General features: G+C 41.6%; 1 protein-coding gene across 1 annotated transcript in view; it reads left to right on the forward strand.

Moving 5' to 3' along the window:
• SPOUT1 (SPOUT domain containing methyltransferase 1) overlaps positions 1–24,762 on the forward strand; it is a 742,081-nt gene that overhangs the window by 269,223 nt on the left and 448,096 nt on the right. Inside the window, exons 5-7 of the mRNA XM_044058122.1 lie at positions 2,795–2,844; positions 3,463–3,593; positions 14,428–14,500. Of these exons, the coding sequence (XP_043914057.1) occupies positions 2,795–2,844; positions 3,463–3,593; positions 14,428–14,500 (254 nt within the window). The remainder of the gene's footprint in view (positions 1–2,794; positions 2,845–3,462; positions 3,594–14,427; positions 14,501–24,762) is intronic.

Genomic DNA, 24,762 nt, shown 5'->3' on the forward strand with positions numbered 1-24,762 from the left:
AATGCCCAGCTTACCACATATTCTTCAGTACTTAACAGAGATGCGTCACAAGGGCCTTTCCTTCTCTTCTATTAAAATTCATGCCTCAGCCATTTCGGCACATTATAATACTGAACCACCCCTCTTCTCTCACCCCCTGCTGAAGCAATTCCTCAGAGGGGCCAAAAATTTAAGACCACCCAGGAGAGCTCCTACTGCAGCCTGGGACATTAACTTTGTATTGGAAAAGCTCACTGTACCTCCTTTTGAGCCAGCTGCAACTGCAGAGTTGAAATTCATTTCTTGGAAAACAGCCTTTCCTCTAGCCATCACTTCAGCAAGAAGAGTGTCTGAATTACAGGCCCTCATGGCAGTGGAGCCCTTCATCATCTTCCATGCAGACAGGGTGCCCCTCAGGACCAATTCTTCCTTCATGCCTAAGGTGGTATCCAGTGTGGCCCTTAATCAGTCCATTCATTTGCCAGCCTTCTTTTCTAATCCACAGAACAAAGGAGAACGAATACTGCACTCTTTGGACGTGCACAGACAAATTAGATTTTATTTGGACAGGACTAAGCCTCTCAGGAAAGCTGAACAGCTGTTAGTTGCCTTTGCTGCAGTGGCAGAGGGGAAGGCCATTTCAAAGTAAACCATTTCTAAGTAGATAGGCCATTACATTCATTTTTGCTATAAGCACCATGGAAAACCTACCCTACAAGGGATAAGATCACATTTCACCAGGGCTGCATCTACTTCAACAGCTTTTCTCAGAGGTGTTCCTACCAGGGACATCCCTGAAGCTGCTACCTGGAGTTCTGTTCATACCTTCACCAAGCATTACCATTTGCCTATCTTTTCTAAATCCAGAGCTGGTTTTGCCACTGCAGTCTTGCACTGCCTAATTGCTGGTCCTAATGCTCTCTAATTGCCTCCTTCCTTCCTTAGCTTTGGAAATCTACCCAAATGTAATGACTGCAACAGTGAAACACAAAGAACATAGTACAGTTGTGTGCACTTACTATAAATGTAGATGTTCAAGTGTATTCACTGTTGCAGTCCTGGTTAACCTCCCTCCAGCCCCTTGACTTCTATTGGCTATAACTCTATTCTTGTTTACTGTATTTAACCTTTCTGGTGTATTGGCTTTTTGTTGGAGGTGTAACCTTGTATATAATTGCTTCCCATTATGGGGGCACCTGACATCTGGGACAACAAAAACTGACGTAATGATGTCGGCTGCTTGCTTTATACCCCTGACATCATGAAAGAAGAGACAGCAACTGACACAGGACCCAAGACTTTGATAATCAGGCCGGCTGAAGGCTACCTGCAAGCAGATAACCCAAATGTAATGACTGCAACAGTGAATACACTTGAACATCTACATTTATGGTAAGTGTACACAACTGTACTTTTTGTGTCTTTAAACATGATCTTTAAGGATTTGACAAAACATAAGGCTGGACACTCAGGAGCACTATGGTGTGCTGACAGTGGTGGGGGAGAGTAAGATGTACACAGGACTGACAGACACAAATAGGGAGGATGAAGATGTGTAAAAGTGTAGGTCACACCCTCAGTTATCCCCCTCTCTGATGAACTTTTCATGTCCAGCTAAGGGTACAAAAAAAAAAAAAGAGAAGACATAAAACTCCTACAACTGGTGACATGGCTAAATATTGAAAGATCTGACCAACAGCTGGTATAACAGCTACCTCGAGTTGCTGACTCTCAGCTGCTACTCCATCCCGTGTCTGAATTTGTTAGTCCTGGGGTGTCCTCCAGTAAGAGAACCTTGGGTTCTTAGCTGGTGACCACACAGTAAATGGGCCTTTTTGAGCAATACCCAAATGATGTGTAGGTGGGGGCTTGTTGTTGCTTTAGCAAGGTTAAGACGAGTAGTTCACACTGGGAGACAGCCAGGCTAGCAGCTACACCAAATGTCTTCATGGATTGCAAAGTAACTAGAAAAGGCAGATTTAGCTTCTTGTATGGCTTGTATGCACAGTGCTGTTTCCTGTAAAAAAATAAATAAATAAAGACTGTGAAACCCACAGAGGTGAAGAAAATTGGCTCATCTATATAAGATATTCACAGAATTTGCAGTCATTCCTAATTTACGTGTCATTACTGCCTCATTTGTATACGTTACTACATGTTAATTTGCTCGTCTACTGTCATTTATAGTTGTCTGGACTGAGACTGAACAACATCCATTTGTATCAGTGCTCTAACCCAGTTACCAAACTGAATGAATCAATACATATTCCCAGGCATATTCAAGCTGTTGTGCATAAGTACAGCTAGTGTTTATGAATCATGCCTTAACTGCACCTAGGTGAAGCTATCGCAAATTCCTACTACAGCTAAGTAGAATGACTGTGAATGCTGCCCCATAGTATCATTCATACTTAGATTATTGATTTCATGTATGGGCCAGTTTGTGGCATGGTGTCAGATGCTTTAAGCATTCATACCAGGGAAAACTCATGGTCCTAGTGTGCTGGGCTGCAGTCCCTACAAAGGAGAAATCGTTAAAAAAGTATATTATTTTTTCCTTTAAATAGCTTTCATTCCTGGAGTCACAACCTGCATGAACTAGATTTAATTTCTGTTGAAAAAATAAGTAAAGTCAAGTTGTTCTGTTGGGCTGATTTCTGTACAGCCCAGTATTTGCCATTGCTTCCCAGTAGAGAATAAGACATTTATACTTTATTAGAGGGTGTCTTGCCATTTTTGGGACACAGAAATGCTGGTTGAGGTTTTAAGTCTTGCTATTTTTCTGCTGTTTTAATTTTATAATCATAACTTTCAGGTATCTTCGCAAGTCCTTCTTTCCAAAACACCAGGATCTACAGTTTGCAGGTAAAGAACAGAAGCTTATTGAGCTTAATATACCTGTTGTAATGCTTTACCCTGTTTTGTAGATGAACATCTTTCTATATATATATGAGTATGAGTGCAACAGTCTGTTTAGATAATATTTGTGAATTGCTCCTTTATTATGATCACTGTTTCGGTGCTCTGAAAATATTTTTGAGAAATTCTGTTCACTAATGAAATGCTTTATCATGATAAACATAGCCAAAATATATGTACATGTTTTTCACTCAAGTTCTGGTACTCTCTTGTTTATTCTTGGCTGATTTGAAATGGCTGTTGAAAGAAGAATTTGTCAAGAACATACTAAAACTGTTATTAGATATGTATATGGAGTATTTCTGTGTTTTAGTCATTTTACCCTTTGTAATGTTTTATTTGTCCTGCATGTCTGTTTTTGTTTATTATTTCGAATAACTTCTCTGTGCAGAATGTGTATATATATATATATATATATATATATATATATATATATATATATATATATACACACACACGTGTGTGTGTTTGTGTATGTATGTATGTATATGTATATATAGTTTCTTTAAGCATTTAAACATATTCATTATCATCACTTTTTTTTTTTTTTTTTTGTACTTTTAGGGGTGTTAAACCCCCTGGACAGCCCCCATCACATGCGTATTGATGAAGAGTCAGAGTATCGAGAAGGTGTGGTGTTAAATCGTCCCATCAGATCTGGAAAAGGCTCTTTTGTGAATTGTGGCATGAGAAAGGTACAATAAACTTATCTTACGTCGTGCACCTGAATATGCCTCTCCAAACATTGTATATGCATTCAGAATTGATTGATTTAGTCAAAGCAAAGACAGTGATTGCTGTATGACATAGTAGTTTAGGTACTCAGCTGTAATGCTTGAGACCAAGCTTTGAATCATTTTGACTTGCATGCTGTGATGTTGAGCAGTAGCCTTAACTTCCTTAGGCTATCAGCCCTTTACTGCAAAGGGGGATTGCTGGGCCTATTATTTTTTTTTTCAGCTTTTGGAACATGGTATTCCTTCTCCAGTAACCCGCTCAGTGTCACAGGGGAGATAAAGCTTATTGTGACACTCAGTAGGCACAAGGTTGTGAATGAACCATGAACAGTGCATCAGCCCATTATAAGAGGCACATACACATTCATTCATTCACACATGGCATGCACCCTTGCCCGATTACCAGTTCACGTTTGGCACATGTCTTTAGGATATAAAAGAAAGCTGGAGCACCCAGCAAAAACCCATGTGGACACAGGAAGGAGTGTCCTGGAGGGCAAAGTGCTGTGAGGCAGCAATGCTTGTCCAATGCACTACTGTGCCACCTAACAAATTATTTATTTACTTACAGGTTCACGTGTTCTTACTAAGCTTGCAGACAAGGAGACTGTTGAGACGCTCAGCCACTTCATCTAGAACTGGTGGAAAAACTAACAATACACCCCTTTAAGTATATTTTCCCCACGTGTCCCAGATGAAAATTTTCAGTCACCTATCCAGTGATCCTAACTGGTTTTAAAGGTTGAAGTGCTCTGCTTGATATGTAAGGGCAGCCTATTCCAGAAATGGGGAATACATTGGGTTACGTACCTGTCACACCACTGGAGTTGTTGAAGTGGTAATACAGGTTTAGGTCCGTAGAATGTGCGTTTGCTTTACACTGATTTTATTTAGGTGAAGGAGTTTTAACACAGAGGGTTAAGCAGTGGTCACCCCTCAGAAGTCTGTACACTTCGTGAGTAGTGTGGCAGGGATTTAAGTCTTATCAGAGTAACTAAGGCTACTGACATTTTAGATCTTCTTGTGAGGGAACTTTGAAGTGTCTTGAGTTGATTCAGGTGCTTAGTGGGATACATGCCATTGGAGGCATTATATCCAGTAATGGGCCTAACAAGTGAGAAATTATTACTTTTGCAACAAGTTACTTATTTGTTTAGTATTGTGTGGGCCACCACCCCTTGTTTCACCAATTTGTTCCCCCGAGTTCCATCCTCCTAGGACACTGAGAGTGGAGGCAAGAGGAACAAGGTATTTTAACTGATTTGAATTTCTGGAAACAGCCTTGACTGAGGGGCTGAAAGCAGACATTTCATCCTGATAGGAGAATCAAAACAGTTGTACGATGTGCACACAATCACTCAAACCATATACCTACAGACAATTTAGGATTGTCACTTTGCCTTTCGACATGTCTTTATATGTGGGAGGACGTCAGAGAAACCCCCCCAAAATCTCACATGAACCCAGAAGGATTTGCAGTTCATGTATTTAAACACTTCAGGTGGGAGCTGAACTAGAGAGCCAACTACTGCACTCTGTGCCACCCTTAAAATCACTGCTGAGCATTATAGTTCAGGATATATGACCATTTCTTAACCGATTTCAAATTCTAAGAATTAATTTTATTACATAACTGAGTGGGACTTTTCATTCAAGTATGGATTGACCATCTCAAAATCCATTAATTAGGTAGACATAAGAAATAAGGTATAACAATTAAGGCAGAGTTAGTCTTAATCTGCATCATTCATACCTCTTAACTGTCCAGAGGTTTGCCTCATGTTTTTGGTCTGTCCCTTATAACATTTGTGATTTTCTGGCACGTCATTGCTTGATTGAAGTCACTAAATAATGACAGATATTTGAATTTCAGACTTCACATCCTTCAAAAAATGCATGGTAATACAAAGCATGTTATTCTACCAACTTTCAAAGTTTATGATAATAGTAGTTAAAATCTGTCCCTGATTTTAAGCCTTTGTCCCCCATTATTGTTGGCTTTGCACTAAGAAACTGAGAGGTAATGATATAATTTAGTCCATTAAAAAATGTAATACTTTTTATGTTTTGTTTTATTTTGTTTATAGATGAACTTCAGGGTGGCTAATTTCTTGTTTAGGAGACATAAATGTGAAGTTCATCTGAAAAAAAAAAACAGCAACAATGTTAGATTTGAGACCACTTTTTAATGGACTAAATATGTTGATAAGTGGAAGTGATATATATGAACTCCATGAAGTAGAGAGATGAAGTCCTGAGTGTGACCCAGAGAACTGGGGTTAGAGTAGTAGTGTGGGTGCTAGGGAAACTGATTTGGGTTGGGGGGTATAAGACAATACCTTTTTGCCTTTCTTGAGTAGGTGGCGGTAGCTTCCACACAACACCCCATTGTACAGGTCTATATTTGTGTATCAAAAAATTGTTACAGCGAATGGCTACTAATCAAATGTTAAACAGCAAAAGTTTAACGATCTGAAAAACTTAACAAAAAATAATCCATCGAATGAGCATAGTTGGCCAACATCGCAAATGTAACCAACCAAGGTGGGGGGCTCCTCTCCCCACACCCCAATGTGGGGGGCTGCGCCCCTACCCCTCAACTATATATACCTACTCTAAAATTGCACTACGGTGGGGAGTAGGGCGAATTTTTAAAAATTCCCGTCACTTGCCTTATGCATTGCGGTACTTTCTGGTTGTTGGCCACCTATGGCTATTCAGTTAATTATTTTTCGCTGTTAAGCATGTTTGGAACATTAAACGTTTGTTTGACATTCAATTAATGGCCGTTCGCTGTAATGTTTTTTCGATATGCGAACATAGACCCCATTGTAAACCTTCCTGTTTACGTCATCACCCAGCATGTCCAGAAATGTAGTGCAACCATTTAACCCCCCTCAGCACATAAGCAACTGTAGTATGATAGCTGTTGAGCTCCCACCCCCTCTGATTGTGGGGTGGTGCAAATCTGAGTAACTGAGACACTATCTTTAGGGAAAGGGAGGACCCACCCATTACCGGGATATGTTAGAATATGCACTCACTAAGATGGCTCCAGAAAGAATGGAGCTGAAAGGGAGTATTAGGGGACCTGAAGTCAGTGATGGCTGAGCCCAAGCAGTTTTACTGACAGACCAAGTGAGACCTGTCCAAAAAAAAAGTGGAAGGAAATGATCTGCCACCTCTTTTTCCATATGTTTTTTTCATGGCATTTTGAACAAATTAGTTTTCAGTTCCTTTTATATCTACATGCTTTGTTTTGATAGACATATATTATGGTGTATATAGAAACTGATTACATACAAGTGAGGTGGAAAATATTGGTGACCTACAAGTGAGGTGGTAACGAGCAATGAAAATGGGAGCGAGAGAGAGAGAGATGTCAGGATAGGGGATGGAAGATACCATTTTCAAAGGTGAGGAAGAAGATAAGAAGGTATACTGACTAACTGTGGAATCCTGCAAGTAGAAAATACCTTGGGACTAGTAGGATGATCATCATAGATGTAGCGTAGAGTGGTACCAGATTGTTGTTTGGGACAGGTTGTGCCTTAGTCCAGGTGAATTACACAGTTAAGATCTCAGACACAGCTCCAATGTCCAAGTTTCATTTCTGTTTGGATGTTCTTCATGTGTCTGTTTTTCTGTAGGTGTTAATTTCTAGCCACTGGGAAGGTGTAGCATGGGCATAGAAAGACAACAGAGAAACAGGTAAGGCCAATTAGGAGCGTGCCCTGATAGAGTTATTAATTCAAGAAGTTTTTGTAGAATGGTCAGAGAGATCCAAATACTTTCACAGAAGTGTGTCAGAGGACATTACTGATATCACAAAAAACCATTAGGTCATCGACATGAAGGTCCCATTGTATAGTTTGTTTAGGAATGGAAAAGAGAAATGGATTGTGTGTGTTGATCTAAACAAGAAAGCTGTCTTGTGTGGTTAAAGAGAAGAAAGACCACCACCATATGAAGGAAGTGAGGAAGCACTGAGTGAGCTCCCTTGAGGTAGAAAAAGGAGGGTGGAATGCTGGTAGATGTATAGTATGTTAATTTCACAACATTTTGTGGGAGGGAGGATGAGAGACTTTGGGTACAGTGTAATGGAATGTAGGGTAAGAGGAGTAGAATAGTTGTATTTAAGAGATCTGAATCTGCCAAGAGAAATCCAAGAAATCCTGAGCTCCATTAGGGAGATGAAATAAGGGTTTTTTAAGGTCCTGATTCGTAATGGATTCAGGCAGTTTATACAGGACTGTACTAGAAATAATAGTGGTCTAGACATAGTCCTAAGCAAAGGAGAAGAGTCAGAAATGTCCAGATGAAAATTTCATCAACCAAGCAAGGGTCATGCTGAGTTAGAGAGATTGATAATGAGTCAAGTGACTGGGCATAAACTGGAGGGGGGTACAAGGTTTTGAAGTGGTCAGAGAGTTAAACAGGAATGTAAGGTTGATAATTAATGTGAAAGTGTGAAGAGGTGGAAAACGTACAGTGAAAAGAGACAAGTATATGGGTGATAAAGAAGGTAGGGCAACAAAGGTCCAAGTTAAGAGAGTTCTCAGTACGGGTCAAGAGGGGGAAACAAAGACTTTTTAAGGTGTACTACAGAAAGTAAGGAGGTGACTTGATTTTCATGTCTTTCTTTGGTTTGCTTTTAAAAGCATCCCAAGTAATGTATAAAAGAAATGTTAGGCTCTTATATTATTCCTCCGACCACTTTGAATGATAAGGTTCTCCTCCAACATGGCATATCTGAGATGACAGCTACTTTAGCTCCAGAACTTGAGATCTTTTCTTTTTCTAGAGTTCTCAAGGGTCGTCTCAGCCCTCAGAGCTCATATGTTACCTTCAGTTATTGACGTGATCTCTGGAACTCATATAAACAATCCAAATAAAAGTCTTCCATTTTGCATCTTCTCAATGACTTTGTCAGATTTATACATTTTAAGTTAGTATTTGCCTTTTCTTTGCTTCTTACAAGGGCATATATTTATTTATTTTTATTTAATTGTTTTGTTTTATTTAGTAATGTACTCTGCCCCCCAGTAAGCAAATGTAATCTCCATGACCGTTTTCAGACTCTGCCTGGGAGCACTCTGTTTAAGTGACTTCCTCAAAGTCACACAGTAGACATTGAAGGCTGTTGGAATTAAACCTTGGGCCACAAGAAACAACTTGATCAATTGTAGTCTTTTCTGTCCACCTCAACAGATAGGTATATCGAATTCATATGGATCTGAGGCCAGCAGAGACACTTGGTTCCAACGCTGAAGCTCCTGCCATCTTTCATAATGCACCGCTACCCTTACAGCCCCCAGATCTTATTTGCAGACAGACATGTTTGCCAAGGCTTATGGGATACCTTGAAGGATGTATCCAGGGAGTCTAGGAAAAGTTCTCTGGACCCCACTTCAAATGTCTCTTCATACTTGGATTTGGTAAGCCCTTCCTCTGCTCCAGGGTCTGATTAGGCTTGGGTTTGATCCCCAGTTCCTTCTTGCCTGCTGGATACATTGTTTTTAATGGCACTGTCTCTTCCTTGGATCTGTCTCCCAACTCCTTCTCTCAGAAAAGACATGGGCACATCTTCCCCATACCGCCCTTGGTTGCTGTTCCTTTTAGATCATTGTAGTCTTCGAGGTGCCTGACCAAGGCTGATGTACCTAGGGTAATGAGGACATTCTGAAAGAACCAGATCCAGCTGGAAGTTTTTCCCACTTCCCCTGCCTCAGGGGTGATGAAACCTGGCTGACTACTGCCATTATTGTTTCTCCTTTTCTGATCTGCATTTTGTATCAGGTGACTTTTGGATCCAAGTGTCTGTCATGTGGTCCCTCTGCTGGAGCCAACAACCTTGGTTTCATCATCCTCAACAATTTTCTCGACCAGCTTGACTCCAGCTGCTTTAGATCTAAGTGAATCCTGAAGCCAGGACGTTAGCATTGGGGCTGTGGGTTCAGGGTTGACTGATGTTGTTGGAGCCTTCCCTGCCTCCCAGGGCCTCTGCCCCTCAACAGCATGGTGCTGGCTTCTGGTTTGGATCCTAGCCAGGCTGCATATTGTGAAGAGCTTCTGTCCGGGTTCTTGGACCTGAGGAGATCATCCTTGTGACCTCCTTCAACATTTAAGGCTTTTAAAAAGATCTTCTCCCATTCAAGAGAAGGTAGTGAGAAACTTTTGTGGTTCCAAAAAACCTAGAGCTTTGCACTGAACAGGGCCCCCTGACACAGAGGGGGGTCTTTAGTGGACAACACCTGAGAGGCAGAGATGGACTGCAGAACTGAAGGTTTCAAAATCCATTCATTAACATACCCTTGCAGTGCTTCTGAAGGATTGCCTGACTTTCGTGCTCTGCAGGCATTTGATGGGTGCTTATCTCTCCACCCTCATGCCTGGTTGGCCATCACCTGTGATTTTAGGATGTGGAGAGCAATAACCAGAGGCTATTTTATCCCTTTTGCATATCCTCCATAACTGGAATACAAGACTCTCCAGATGTTCTAATACAACAGTAAAGGATGGCAACACAGAAAATATCAAAGCTGCTAAGCAAGCGAGTAATCCAGGAGTTTCTACCAGACCAGCGAGGATATGAATTCTACTAGATGTTCTTTTTACTACTGAAGAAGAATGGGAATGTAAAGCCAGTCTTGAATCTGTGCCATCTCAGCCAGTTTGTCAAGCAGATATCTTTCTAGATAGTCACAGTACATTCCATACTGCCTCTTCTGAGGAATGATGACTGGTTGTGCTCAGTAAACCCCCAGGATACGTACTATCACAGCAATGCAGCCAGACAATAGAAGTGGTCCCTATTCTTTTGCCTGGGAGCAAGTCATTTCCAGTTCAGGACACTGCTGTTTGTCTCACCACAGCCCCCTCAGTTGTTTACCAAATGCATGGCAGTGGTAGCAGCCCATCTCAGGTTGCAGTGGTTCCAGGTGTTCCCATACTTTGACAACTGACTCATCACAGCCCCCTGAATGGATTCACTAGTTCACACAAGAGGCTCCTTACTTCATTTGTGCTCTTCCTTAAGGATTATACAATCAGAACCCAACAGCCTTCTGATTCTTTGAGTTCTAGGGTCCATTGCAGCTGCTGTCACTCTAGGCCCTCACACCAGATTCTACATGAAGGTACTTCAGTGGACTCTTTCCATTCAAGTCATCCAGGTCATATCAGCCCATGCAACATTCAGTTAAGTTCTCCAGGCTCTGCAGAAAACATATCTTATTGTGGTTAACATCCCCATTGAAGACCCTGGGATGCCCTTTTGTGTTTCTACCTCCAAGGTGCACAGTAACCTAAGATGTCTCCTTTCTGGTATGGGAAGGCTATTCCGAAGGGAGGACGGTCCAAAGTACCTGGTCCCACACCAAAGCCAACCTTCACATCAATGCTCTGGAGATGCGGGCAGTCGTCCTAGCATTGCAGACCATACTGGATTGCATCGCCATGGGTGTGATATGTCTGTGGCCTGGTACATCAACAGAGTGGTACCCAGTGTTACCCGTATGTACATCCTAGGTAAATCCCAGTATATTGGCAGACAGACTGAGCAGGTCAATTCTTCTGCCGCATGTGTGATGTCTCGGTCAGTCCTTGGCATCCATGATCTTCAGCTGCTGGAGAAAGCCTTGCGCATAGGTCGTAGGTAAGTCCCAGGCCAGCTGCCGTTGTGGGTCATTTTAAACCTAACCAATATCCCTGAAACTTCTCTGTAATCCTGACTAATACCAAGTGCAGCAGCTTCTTCACCCTTATCCCTCAGGAGGAACATATCCCAATGGGTGCTGTAGTTTATAAATGATCCCCGGGACTTCTTTATGTGTACTACTGATTCCTTTCATGAGCAAGTTTCTTCTGAAAGCATTATGGTACAAGGCAAAAATGATAGTCATCGCTCCCCTTCTGGCCCCAACAGGTTTGGTTCCCCTTTCTTTTACCTCACTTAGTGTACCCACCCTAGGTCCTGGATCCCCTTCTTGATCTGATTTCTCATCCCTCTGGCAAACCTCACCTAGGCATCAAATCCCTCAGTCTGACTGGTTGGTTTCTCCACTTCCATAGATGGACAGAAATCACAGGCTTTCTTCCAGTGTTTTACATATTCTCACATCTTCCCATAACTCCTCTACGAGGAAAACCCATAGAAGTAAATGGAAGAAGGTTTACCATCTGGTAGCTCTAAGGGGCTAGATCCCATCTCAGCACCCTTGCTGTCAATATTGGATTTCCTGGTGGGTCTCTTCAGTTCTTGGGCTAGTTATTGCATGATTAAAGTGCAATTAACTGTCATTTATAATTTCCATGTGGGAGAGCAATGTGTCTCTACTGCTTCTTTAAGGCTTTCAAAAGTGTTCTTAACAAAAGCTTTCCTTTTACAAACCTCCTTGAGGGATCCCATGCCTCCCTGAGACACAATCATCTTATTATAGAAATCTTACTTTGGTCCCCTTTGAACCTGCAGCTTCAGCAGAGCTAAAATTTTTGTCTTAGAAAAACTGTTTTTAGTTGTTGAATCACTAGCCAGAAGGATTTTGGAATTACAGGTTTTAATGTATCAGCCGCCATACTTTTTCGTAAGGATAGTTTCCTTCTGGACCAATACAGCCTTCATTCTCAAGGTGGCTTCAGAGACTAATTTAAACCAGGCTCTGCAACTTCCCTGTAAACTAAAGGTATTTTCTGCCAGCCTTTTTTAACCATGTTCCCAGTGATGGTATTTGTACAGCAGCTACATAATGTACAATTCATACATTTGCTTCTCATTACAAGGTTGATTCACAGTCTAGATCAAGTTTCCTTTGGTTCTGCCATTCTCAGGAATATCCTTCCCTAGTGTCTCCTAGGATTATTCTAGCTGGGGATTCTGTCCCATCTGTTGAAACAAACAGAAAAGGTAACATTGGATACAAAAGTCATGAACTTACCATAATGATAGATGCATGCTGTCTTCTTTCCATCTCAGCATACCTGCTCTCTGTCCACTATCCAAATTGTCACTGTTATATGGCTCCTGCTGGATCACAATGGACCTTCCTGGAGCCTTTATTGGTTACAGTCCATTTTGACTGCTGTGTGTCATTACAGTGGTTTGTTTAGTCACAGTATTTCTTTTTTCAAGGTATGTAATTATCTATTTATTAGCAAACTTGATCTGAGGGCACCAGAGATTCTGATGCATTATGGGAGAGGGGAGAAGCTTGCATTTTGGAAACAAAGTTTAGTTGCTGGCCTCAGATCTATATGGATCAGATATACCCATCTGTTGAAGTGGGACAAAAGATACAGAGATGTATAATTTTGGTAAGTACATGGCTTTCATTTTTTAACCGAAAAAATTATTTAATTACTAGGCAACATGTACTAGAACTCTACTAAAACTCATAGAGACTGAAAGTCACTAGCCATCCACCAACTTCCTGCAAATTAAACAGTATCCTTCACTCTCTCTTCCTCTTCCAAAGGATAGTCACAGCTTGCTAACTCCTTTTGGAACCACACAGTTTACTTTCAGAAATGTATACCGCAGCACTACACCTAAGACCAGACAACCGAAAAAGTATAAAAAATGAAGTTGAAAGGAGTAATTTCAGAAGAAAGACAGTGCAATTACAGCAAGTTCTTTTCACAACTAAACTATGGCATTTAGTTTTTATTTATTTGTTTCTCTTTCATTGACCAAATTAGACCCACTATACCAGTGATCTCTTTTCAGGGGAGACCTGATGTGGCCAGGGCATCTTGGAACTATGGAAAGTCTTCAGGATATGTAATAGCATGTTTAATCACTTTTCTTGTTTTCTGTATATGAGTGGGTTGTAGAGTAAGGTACTAAATGTTTTTTTGAGATTGTATTTTCATGATGTTTTTAAAACTCCCCTACTCCTTTTGTTAAGTGACATGAGATCACTTGCATTCCCCATACTACCATCGGCTCACACGGGTAATACCTAAGTTTAATGTCTCATCAGAAGGACGGCGCACACAGAAGTGCAGCATCTCACTATGAATAGGAATAGACTTCCCAATCTTCTGATCTTCCAGTGTCAAAGAAGAGTGTTACTTATTTTGTATTTCATCATTTCTTGAGAGAATCCTAATCCATGAATCCTAATGCTGTAAAGGGCAGAGAAAATGTTTCCAGCTGTGTAATCAGAAATAAATTCTGTACTAGAGGGCCATTTTAAGGATCAGCTTTTTCAGAAGAGAAAATAGTAGTGTGTGCAATTTCTTTTAATTATTTGTTCCTCTTTTAACTTTATAACTGCTTGCATGGAATTAGATTTGTCTGTTTACTTACTTATATTCATTAGTTGCTTTTTTTGTTTGCTTGTTGACTCCATGGCATGGAGGTTTTGGTCTTGACTGTGCTTCAAATGACAGTTTTGGCAGAACATCAACAGCTGCCTTTCCTGTCCCTTGTTGGAAAATGCCCAGAGTACTGCATCTTCACCAAGGATATCTAAGGAATGGGAGTCTATCAAAGAGTTCTAACTGAGCGTCATAAGTATGTGCAATTGGGTACCTGCAAGGAATCAATGCAACAGACATTATGTACCATTGCCTGTCCAATGAGAGAGGCTGTGGGGTAGTAGGAGAATGTAAGAAACCTCTTTTAAACTCCACAAAATGACAGTTATGATACCTGTCTCTCAGTGGATGGAGTATGTGGGCTAATACTTGATAGTCACTATGGGGGGCGAGGGACAAAAAATACTAAAAAAATATTTTATGTATTTTGCCCTTTTGCTTCACTAATGCTGTAATGTTTTTGTTCCCTTAGGAAGTGCAGATAGACAAACAACTTCAGGAAGGTCTCCGTGTTACTGTTCGACTGGACCAAAACCAGAACCCAGGTAAAGACGTTGCTAGTGTTGTTTCTTCTGTGATACATTGAGTTACATGTAGCAAAGTAGATCCATGCACTAAAAGTGTATGTCTCTGACTTTCATTCAGCTTATTGAGAAAGATGGTCTTTTTCAGGAACAAGGTTATTTGAGTGCAGTACTTTTCATTGTAGGATATCGTATCTCTGAAAGCTTTTTTATCAGGTTTCTGTGATTGATTGTCTGACTCAGCTCAAAAAGAGTATTGTGTTCTGTTTCTTTGAGCCCTTTCATGGGTAAGGGGGCACAATTTTCTGTATAAGGATCAAATCCACCATGTAGGGATGCAACTCCTTTCTAGTGATAGTGCAATCTTGGAGTTAGTAACTATACGTAGCAAGTGCTGGTTGCCCTGTACAAATTATGTACACACATATAGAAGTTCATAGGTGTGTACTAGGCTAATGGCCCTGGAGCCTTTACAAGCCTAGCCCATAGGATTACCCTGGCATCATGCCACCTGACCTTAGTTCCCATTGCCTCTGTCTAGTAAAGCCACTGGAGTGATCCCTGGGGTGAATTTTCTATATCCCATCCACTCATCAAGATTCCTCTTGAAGAGGGCCAGTGAGGTGTTCTGCTTGACATGTATGGGAAGTCTGCTCCATAGCATGGGCAGTCTCTGGGTTATGAACCTGTCCCTCCAGCATCGTGGTAATGAGGTTGAGGTCTCTGGAGTGTGTGGTGTGGAGGGATTGGGATTTCTTTAGATGTAACATTTCTAACAGAACTGGGTCAGACATGGCTTTGTAGGTCAAGCAGAGACCGCCCCTAAGTAGGTGCTATGAGAGAGAGAATAGTTGGAGTTTTTTTGAGTCTGTCCATATAGGACAAATGTTTAAGGCACAGGATCCTCTTTGTGAGGTGCATTTGCGGCCTCTTCAGTTGTTGCAGGTGTCTAGGGAGGTACATGCCAAATGGGGCATTGTACTCAATGATTGGCCTATTGAGGGAAGATTAGAGGGCGACAATAACCTCTTTCTTCCTGGATGCAAAACCCTTAGTAATGAAATGTGCCACATAGAAGGACTTTCTGACCACAGTGGCAATGTGGTGGTCAAAAGAGAGGTTGTTGCCAACCTGTGTTCCCAGATCTCTTATAACGCCTTCTGTGTTCAGTGGACTACCATCGTTGTGGTAATTCATGGGAACCGGGTTTTTCCCAAAGGGGATGACGACACATTTTTTGGTATTGAGCTTAAGGCCATGGTTCTGACACCAGTCGTTGGTCTCAGTGAGGCCTTTCTGTAGGATGTCAACTTCACTTGGGGAGTTAATAATAGATCCTAACTTGAAATTGTCTGCGAACTTTGTCAGCCAGAGTCCCTTCATGTTGGCCTGGACTTCAGAGAAGTAGATACCAAATAGGAGAGGACCCAGAACTGAACCCTGTGGGACTCCACTCGTGACTGGTCGGCTACTTTCACACTGTGGGTTCTACCTGTGTGCCAGTTTGCAACCCACCTAGTGTCTCCCAAGTGGACCTCACCATCAGTTGATGCCTAGCTTAGTGAGTTTTTCTATGGTTCCTGCATGGAGAATAGTATCAAAGGCCTTAACCAGATCTAGGTAGGCTGTATGAACCATGTTGCTTTCATCCACAGCTCTGGTGACTGACTCAAAGAAGTTGAGCAGGCATGATACCCTTCACAAAACCAAACTGTGTGGGATCCAGAGTTTGGAGATTCCCTATATCCTTGTTTATTAGGTCCATGGTGATGCGTTCCATAGCTTTGCATATCGGACTCGTCAGGCTAATGGGGCAATAGTTCCCGGGGTTTGTAGTCACTACTCCTTTGTGGAGAGGGATGACTGTAGCAGTGCGCCATTCAGCAGGGACAAAGCCTGAGGTGAGGCTGTGATTGAACAGGGCACACAGGTAAGATCCCCTATATATATATGTATATATTTATAGATATATATATATATATATATATATATATATATATATATATATATATATATATATATATAAAACACATTTTATTTTTGACTGTCAACTATTTACAATAAAGTGACGTGTTATCTTGAACTATTGCCTACGTGATGAGCTGGTCTAGTTGAAGGGTTAAATTCACTGATCTGGTGCTCAGTGAATTTGCGTTCACTGTTGTAATCTAGATCCATTTATTTAATTTAATTTGAGATTTCCTAATTAGTACTTTCATAATGGTGGATTGAGCTTATGCTGAGACAGTAAGTTGCTTTGAGATCATATATATTGCTTGTAGCTAAGAAGACAATTGCAAGAAATTGAATGAGTGTAGCTCCCCCTACCCTAACTGAAATCCATACAGTCTTAGATAAACGTGATCAGAGTAAAAAAATTCACATGAAGCAGGTGGAAGTTAGAAAAATAAGGAGAGAGTGGGATTTTGGATGCACATCCCTAAGGAGAATAACAGCCACACAGATTATTATATTGATAAAGTAGCAGTGAGTATTCTAAAAACTAAGCCAACACCAAAATGGAGAAAGGAGATTTTGCTGATAAGAGTTGACTGCAATTAAGGATACAGAGACTAGACAAGAGGGGATTGGAAATTACTGGCAAAGGAACAAGGGTTTGGGTGTAAATATATAGAGAGGGAAAGGTAATAGACTAGAAAGATGCTAAGAAGACATTTAGACTGCAGGCTATAGAGTCTGCCTTCCCTATCCGGGATTAATGTCCGAGTACAGGCAAAGGGCAAGGGGAATCCTGAGTGAAAGACCTGCTCTGGTAGAGTTTTTAATTGAATCTAAAATGGAAGCTGCGGTTAAAGAGGGGTAATTAGTAGGACATAAAAAAATATTACATGATAACTATAGGAGTCAGTTAGAAAAGGTTAGAAAAGTTTGGGAAGAAAGATTGGATAAGCGATTCACAATGGGAGGACATATGTATGTCTTCCAAATATACATCATATTCTAGAAGATTTAGGATTTTTGCTTAAAAGTGTTTACATAGGTATTTTTATACCCAAAGCAATCTCCAAATAAATATTTCCTCAGGAAGTTGCCAAATGTTGGAGGTGTGATGGGGAAGAAAGAGGTAACTGGAAACATATGTTTTGAGAGTGTTATGAGTTGGCAGACTTTAAAAATTCCGTACAGAGTACTCTGTCAGAAATATTGGATGAGGAAATGGGTGTGACTAAGGAAATGATATTTTGAGCTGGGATACAAGATCTGAATTGCCTAGACATAGCAAGGCTTTAAGTTTATTTCTGGTGGCTGCCATAAAAGCAAATACTAGACAATGGAAATCAAAGTCTAAACAAATTGTATCTGAAGTGTTGAAGATTTTATCAGAGATGAGAAAAAATGGAGATGGGATCTTTAGAAAAGGGTAAGAGCAAATTATATAGAAAAATGGAAATTATGGGAACAACACATGCATAATGATTTGGAAGAGGAGTGAAGTTTAAAGGAAGGCAGGAATAGATCAATTTATGTAATATTGCATAGATTACAAATATACAAAGTAATTTTTGGGATGTATATCCTTTGCAACTGGGAATATATTAATATTGTTTGTTGTCTTGTATGTAAATGTATGGTTGCCTATATCTTAAGTGATACTTCCCTTTTTAATACCTTTATTGCATTAAGAACTTCATATCCAGATTCACTTCTACTTTGAAAATCGAAGCTGAATGTTTCCGTGGTTGTAATTTAAAAGTTAGTCCAAGGATGAAACTTCCAAGATGGCTGCACTTTGATCAGCAGCTTATTTAGCTTTCACACTGTGAAAACAGAAGTTGAGAAAAAAAGAAAGTGAAATTGTAAGCGTAGATAAAATGCAATTACTCGCTAGTAAGTACACTGCAGGATGCCAGCAAATAAGAAATGTGGGGAATCTGAAAGAAAATCAACCAGGAATGACAAAGAGAAAGCACTGGTTGGGAAGAATCCTGCAGCTGTTAAGAAAAAAGCATTACAAGCTTCAGCTTTTTTAACACCTTTATTGAGTTATCACTTAAAACATAGGCAACCATACATTTATATAAAAGAAAACAAACCATTTTAACATGTTCCCATTTACAAATTTTTTGGTACCCTCTGGGGAGTTTATGATGATGCCAAGCTTACTGTCATCTGCAGACTTGGTCATCCATAATCCATTAATGTTTTCTTTGACATCTGAGAAGTAAATGCCAAACTGGAGTGGCGCAAGGACTGAACTTTGGGGTACACAGCTAGTGACAGGTCTTTTGGGGTAGGTATAGCCACCCATCCTAATTTATTGGGTTCTATTTGTGAGGTAATTTACTAGCCAGCAAGTTACATAGGGATTTGCATTTTGCTGGGAGTGATTATCTGTGATATTCGAGTACAGGATGGTGTTGAATGCCTTTGCAAGGTATAGATGTGTAGTGTGTATTGATTTGTCCTCACCGATTGCTTCATTGATCTTCTCAAAGAAGTTCACCAGTTTAAGTAGGCAGGCTCTGCCTTTGACAGATCTGAACCAGCTTGGGTTGAGAGTTTGTACATTACCAGTGTCTCTTTTCTTGTAAGTCTTTATGGATACATTTAGGCCAATAAAGCCAAACCCCACTAGCTGTGGACATGCATGCTTTAGCCTATACTGTGCTGATGATGTCATAAGGAGGTTGAAACCATTCATGTCCCCAGCTAGTGGGCTTTGGCTTTCTTGGCCTGAATGTATCCATAAAGACTTGCTTAGAAAAAGCATAAAGTGGTGGACATTCAGAAGCCATGTACCTGAAACACTTGATGCCCTTAGGGGGTTATTTACATATATCCTATGGTCCTTTATTACAGAAGGTTTAAGGTGCCACAACAGTGAAAACTCTAATTTGGCAAGGTTTTTCTTGTAGTTTTTCTAATTGGTTTGTCTGTGTGACCTTTCTACTCTTTGTTTTATTTCTGAGTCACCTGATATAGTTAAATAATAATTTATGATGGTCATTGGCTTGAATAGACTTTAGATGGGGGGAGGCTGCCAGTTGAGATCTTTAGAAAACGGTAGGTGCAAACCGCATAAGAAAAATGGGAATCATGGGAACAATACATACAGGGTAGAAATGAGCATTAAAAGAAGGCAGGACTTAAATGAACTATGTAATGTTTGACTGAAAATGAGTGGGTAAGTTATAAGTGATGTATAATGTTTGCAACTGGGAGTGTGTCAACATGGCTTTTTGCTGTTTGTTGTTGAGGCCGTCGTTTTCCATCTCCGGCCTACTAATTGCCCTTTTCGTTTGTCCTTAACAAATCCATTTCAGTTAGAGGATTCGTTTTCTGTCTTTTAATTTCAGTCCATTTGAGTTGGAGGGTTTTTCCCCTTCTTCCTTTTTTTAATCCCTTTTTTCCTAAGGAGTTCACCATTTTAGTTAGAGGCAACTCCTCAGTCGGAGGAACTGTCGTTTAACTTAGAGACTCTCCTCCTTCTCTTCCTCCCGTCTTCTTTAAAAAAAAATAAAATGAATAACTTGCCTTCTCTATCTGTTTGGGCCGTTTTCTTTCACAGTTAGTGTTGCTGGCTGTTGTGTGATTATCCTTTGTTGTGAGACATGTCCAAGGAGTCATCAAAAGAATCCAAGCCTTCTGGATTAAAAAATGTGATTCCTGCATGCAGAAGATGTCATTGACCGATGGTCATACTAGTTGAGTATACTGCTGGGAGCCATTCATCTGCAGGACTCTTATTCCATGTGTCATGGATTTAGCTCTAGGGTCCTGCAGGAGCGAAAAAATAGGTTAATTCTGAGAGGGTTAATTAAAGTGCCTTTTGAGGCATCAGTGGAAGGGAATCAGGCTGGCAAATCTGATAAGCCCTCCAAGAAAGCATCTTTGTTGGCTCCTATCATGGAAACATCGGAGGGACAAGACAAACATACAAGTTCTTCGAATCCAAAGTCAGTCGGGTCCGACAAGACACAATCTCCTTTGGTTCCTGCAGTGTCTTCGGAACTGACCAGCAGCCAAAAAAGAAACCAGTCTTCCTCCTTGGAACCAGTGCATTCCGTACCGCAGTCTCCACTGCTCCAGTCTGTGAAAGGTAGTCATCGCTCGTCCACCCATTCATAGGTAGGTACTAGGCTATTGGCCCTAGGGCCTATATAAGCCTAGCCAAAAAGGTAGCTTGGCTTTCGCCACCCAAGAAAATTATTTTCCTGTGCCCCTGTCGAGCAGAGCCACAGAAGTGATCCCTGGGGTGAATTTCCTATCTCCCATCCAATCATCACGATTTTTCTTGAAGAGTGCTAATGAGGAGCTTTGTTTGATATAGATAGGTAGTTTGTTCCAGAGTATGGGAAGTCTCTGGGACAGGAATCTATCCCTCCAGCATGTTCTGTTTATTGTGGTGACAAGATTTAGGTCCCTAGAGCATGTAGCTCAGAGGGATTGGGATTTCTTTAAGTGGAGCATGTCCAACAGCTCTGGGTTTGACATAGCTTTGTATGTTAGGCAGAGATCGCCTCTGAATAGGCGATATGCGATGGAGTAAAGCTGGAGTTTTTTGAGACCATCTGCGTAGGGCATCTGTTTGAGGCTGGTAATCCTCTTTGTGAGGTATTTCTGCGGCCTTTGTAGTTGTTGTAGATGTCTTGTGAGGTACATACTAAAAGGGGAGTTGTACTCTATAATGGGTCTAATGAGTGACGATTAGAGTGGAATATTGACCTCTTTTTTTCTTGAATGAGAAACCTTTTGTGGTGAGGCGTGCCACGTAGAAGGACTTCCTGACTACTTTGGCAATGTGATTATCAAAGGAGAGACTACTGTCCACCAGTGTCCCAAGGTCTCTTATCCATCTGTATGGTAGTTCATGGGTACAGAGTTCTTACCAAAAGGGATGACAGTGCAATTTTTGGCATTGAGCTAAAGGCCATGGCTTTGACACCAGGCATCTGTCTCAGTGAGGCCTTTTTTAGGATGTCCACATCGTTAGGAGTTTTGATTATGGCTACTAGTTTGCAGTCATCTGCGAACTTCGTTAGCCAAAGACCTTCTGTGTTAGCCTGTACATCTGAGAAGTAGATACCAAACAGGAGAGGACCCAGGATTGAACCCTGTGGTACTCGACTTGTCACTGGTCTGAAGTTGGATTTGGAGTCTGCTACTTTCACATTGTGGGTTCTGTCAGTGAGCCAGTTAGCAACCCATCTTGTGACATAGGGATTTATATCTAGTTTAGTGAGTTTATCTATAATTCCAGAGTGGGGGATGGTATCAAAAGCCTTGGCGAGATCTAGATAGGCTGTGTGAACCAACTTACCCTCATCTACGGCTTTGGTGACCGCTTCAAAGAAGTCTTATCAGGTTTAGGAGACATGATCTGCCTTATACATACCTAAACTGGGTGGGGTCCAGAATTTGGAGATTGACAATGTCATTGTTTAGAAGTTCCATGATGATACATTCCATAGCCTTGCAGACCAGGCTTGTCAGGCTAATGGGGCAGTAGTTCCCTGGGTCCATGGTGGCTCCCCCTTTGTGGAGTGGGATAACCATCGCTGTGTGCCATTCAGTGGGCATAAAGCCTGAGGTGAGGCTATGATTGAACATGGTACTTAGGTGGGGTGCCAGTTCGTTCTGTAATTTGTGTAGAACACAGCCTGGGATATTGTCAGGTCCCATGAATGCTGTTTTCTTGGCTTTGGAGTGTGTGGTGTTTACCTGTGCAGCCGTGATTACAGGAACTTTGCATTCTTCTGGTATAGAGATGGGCTTTTTAGGGGGTGAGAGGGGGGTAAAGTTTGCACTGAACCTATCAAGCAGGATGTTGGCAATATCAGTTGGTTTTGTATATTTAGTGCCATTGTGCTGTAACTCAGAGCAGATCTAAGTGTTGCCATTGAGATTCTTGACATAGATATAGAATGCTTTGTGGTTGTCTTTAAAATCAGTGGCGATTTTGTTTTTGTAACTAGCTTTGGAGGATTTTATGAGGGATCTCAGCTTTTTTACTGAGGCTGACCAGGGAGTTCCTCCAATCATGGGATTTTACTCGTTTTTGCAACAGTTTCTTTCTTCTGTTGTACAGTTTGTTTATGGCAGGGGACCACCAGATTGGCTTCCTTTTTTTGGAGGATAGCATCTTGGTTCTGTTAGGGATTGCACGATCCATGCACTCATGTAAGTGCTTATAAAGTGCATTTGTGTAGGATTCAGCAGTCTTACCTCTATTGTCCGTCTGCATGGGTGTCGTGAAGTTTGCCACTTCTGTCTTAAGAAGGGTAAAGTTGGCTTTGGAGAAATTTTTTACTGTGGTTTCCTTAATGGGGGAGGGATATGGATGTCTAGGGTGATTAGCTTGTGGTCGGATCTGACCAAAGAGGAATTGATCTCTGGTGTGGAACACCAATTGCCCATGTTGGTAATGACCAGGTCTGGGATATTGCTGCCCCTGGTGGGGGTGTGGATAAGTTGATCCAAGGCATTGGAATTTATGAATTCCAGAAAACATTGAGCAAAAGAGTTGGTGCATGAGTAGTTTTCCCAGTTAATGGTGGGGTAGTTGAAAAAGACCTATTATTAGGGTGTTAGGTTGTACCCTAATATTTTCCAGTGTATCAAGAAATGAGGAGTGGAAATCCTGGGGCATGGTGGGGGATCTGTAGCAAGCTGCAATTTGTATTGCGGTCTTGCCCAGAGTTAGTTGCACTTGGATAATCTCAGATGCATTATGCTAAATAACTAGCCTGGAGGTGTGTATATCCTTAATGAATATGTTCACACCTCCGCCTTTAGTGTTTCAGTTCAAGTTAGGTGGCCAAAAGCTGTGGTATGAATTATAGCCTGGTAATGCAGGGGTGCTCTCTGGAGCCTTGAACCAGGTCTATGTCACTGCACAAATGTCGATGTTCTCCATTTTATGGAGTGCCTCGAGTAAGTGCATTTTGAGGTTTAGACTTCTAGCATTGAGTAGCATTATCCTCATATTTTGTTTGCTTGTACCTGTTACTGTGGTGAGTTTGTCATTTGAACCTTGCCTAAAAAAGGCACACTAGGGGTGGCAAGAGCCTTAGCCAGTATCCGGAATCCGAAGGGCGACAGGTGCAGGCCATCTCTGGCAAAGCATTATAGTGTGTCGATCATGTCATCCCAGGCAGACAGATACTGGATCCCCTTAGAATGACACCAGTAGCTTAGCCAATCCTCTCGATCATCCAGGAGCCTTTCGGATGAAGATGTGGAGAGGGTGGTGAAGAGGTTACTTAGGACACCGGCCTTGGCGAAAATGTTATTGAGCCCAGCCCATATGGAGAAGAGTCCCCATGGTCTCCCTCAGAGGACGTCTCTTTTTCAGACGTCCTGGAAATTGTCAAGCAGAGGGCTGGCTGGAAATCCCTTTCCCCTTCTGAAGACAAGTCTGTGTACCTGGAGGCATTTGGCTTTCGACCCTCCACCTCTTGGGTGTCTCCACCTTTAGACCAGCTGCTGGGGGTGGTCAATCGAAAGGCATGGAGCTTTGGAACCGGTTCAGAGGAGGCCCAGTATGTTTATCACAGCACCAGAGGACAAACCTTTCCTGACTAAGGATGTTCCAGTTGATGCTTATGGTGGTTGCGGCAGCCACAAAGAAGGAATTAGCAGAAACGTCTTCTGTCCATCCACCGAACAAGGAGTCCCATACGATGGACAGATATGGGAAACGTGTTTTTTCTTCAGCGTCCTTTACTCTTGGGTCTCTGAATTATTTGTCCCATTTCACTCGTCTCCAACGGGATCTCCTCAAAGAGCTGTGAGATATTCTCCAGGATGCTACAGCTGCGAGGGCTTCAGACAAGGCTGCTTCCCAGCTTGCAAACTTATCTTCTGTAGTCAACTCCTCAATGTGTCTTATCTTTTTTGCAGCCGATGGAGCGAGAAGGGAAGCAGGCACAGGAATTGCCTTAAGGAGACATTCCTGGTTCCTGGATGTGCCTTTGCGAGTTCGTGGAGCCCTTCAAGTCCTCCTTTACCAATGCCCCATTTGATAGCTCATCATTGTTTGGGCCCGAGGTAAAAGAGACTCTTACTAGGTGCGAGCAAGAAGGCAAAACTCTTTCTCTGGCATGGGAGTACATTTCCACATGCCTACTAGACCTTATCCCAAAGGTCAAAAGGTGGGAAAATGTGGTTCCGGAAATCCCAGGGAGCTTCGCCTGATGCACGTGGTGACTTTTCCCCCAGGGGAAGAGGGGGAAACAATAATGGGAGATGCCGCCCACACGGCAGAGGTGGTCCGCAGAATCAGGGCGACAGAGATGAATTCTCTGGTAGGCCCTTCCAGC

This window comes from Protopterus annectens, chromosome 16.part0, assembly GCF_019279795.1.
Source record: "Protopterus annectens isolate FY-2018-M chromosome 16.part0, PAN1.0, whole genome shotgun sequence".
Taxonomy (NCBI): domain Eukaryota; kingdom Metazoa; phylum Chordata; order Ceratodontiformes; family Protopteridae; genus Protopterus; species Protopterus annectens.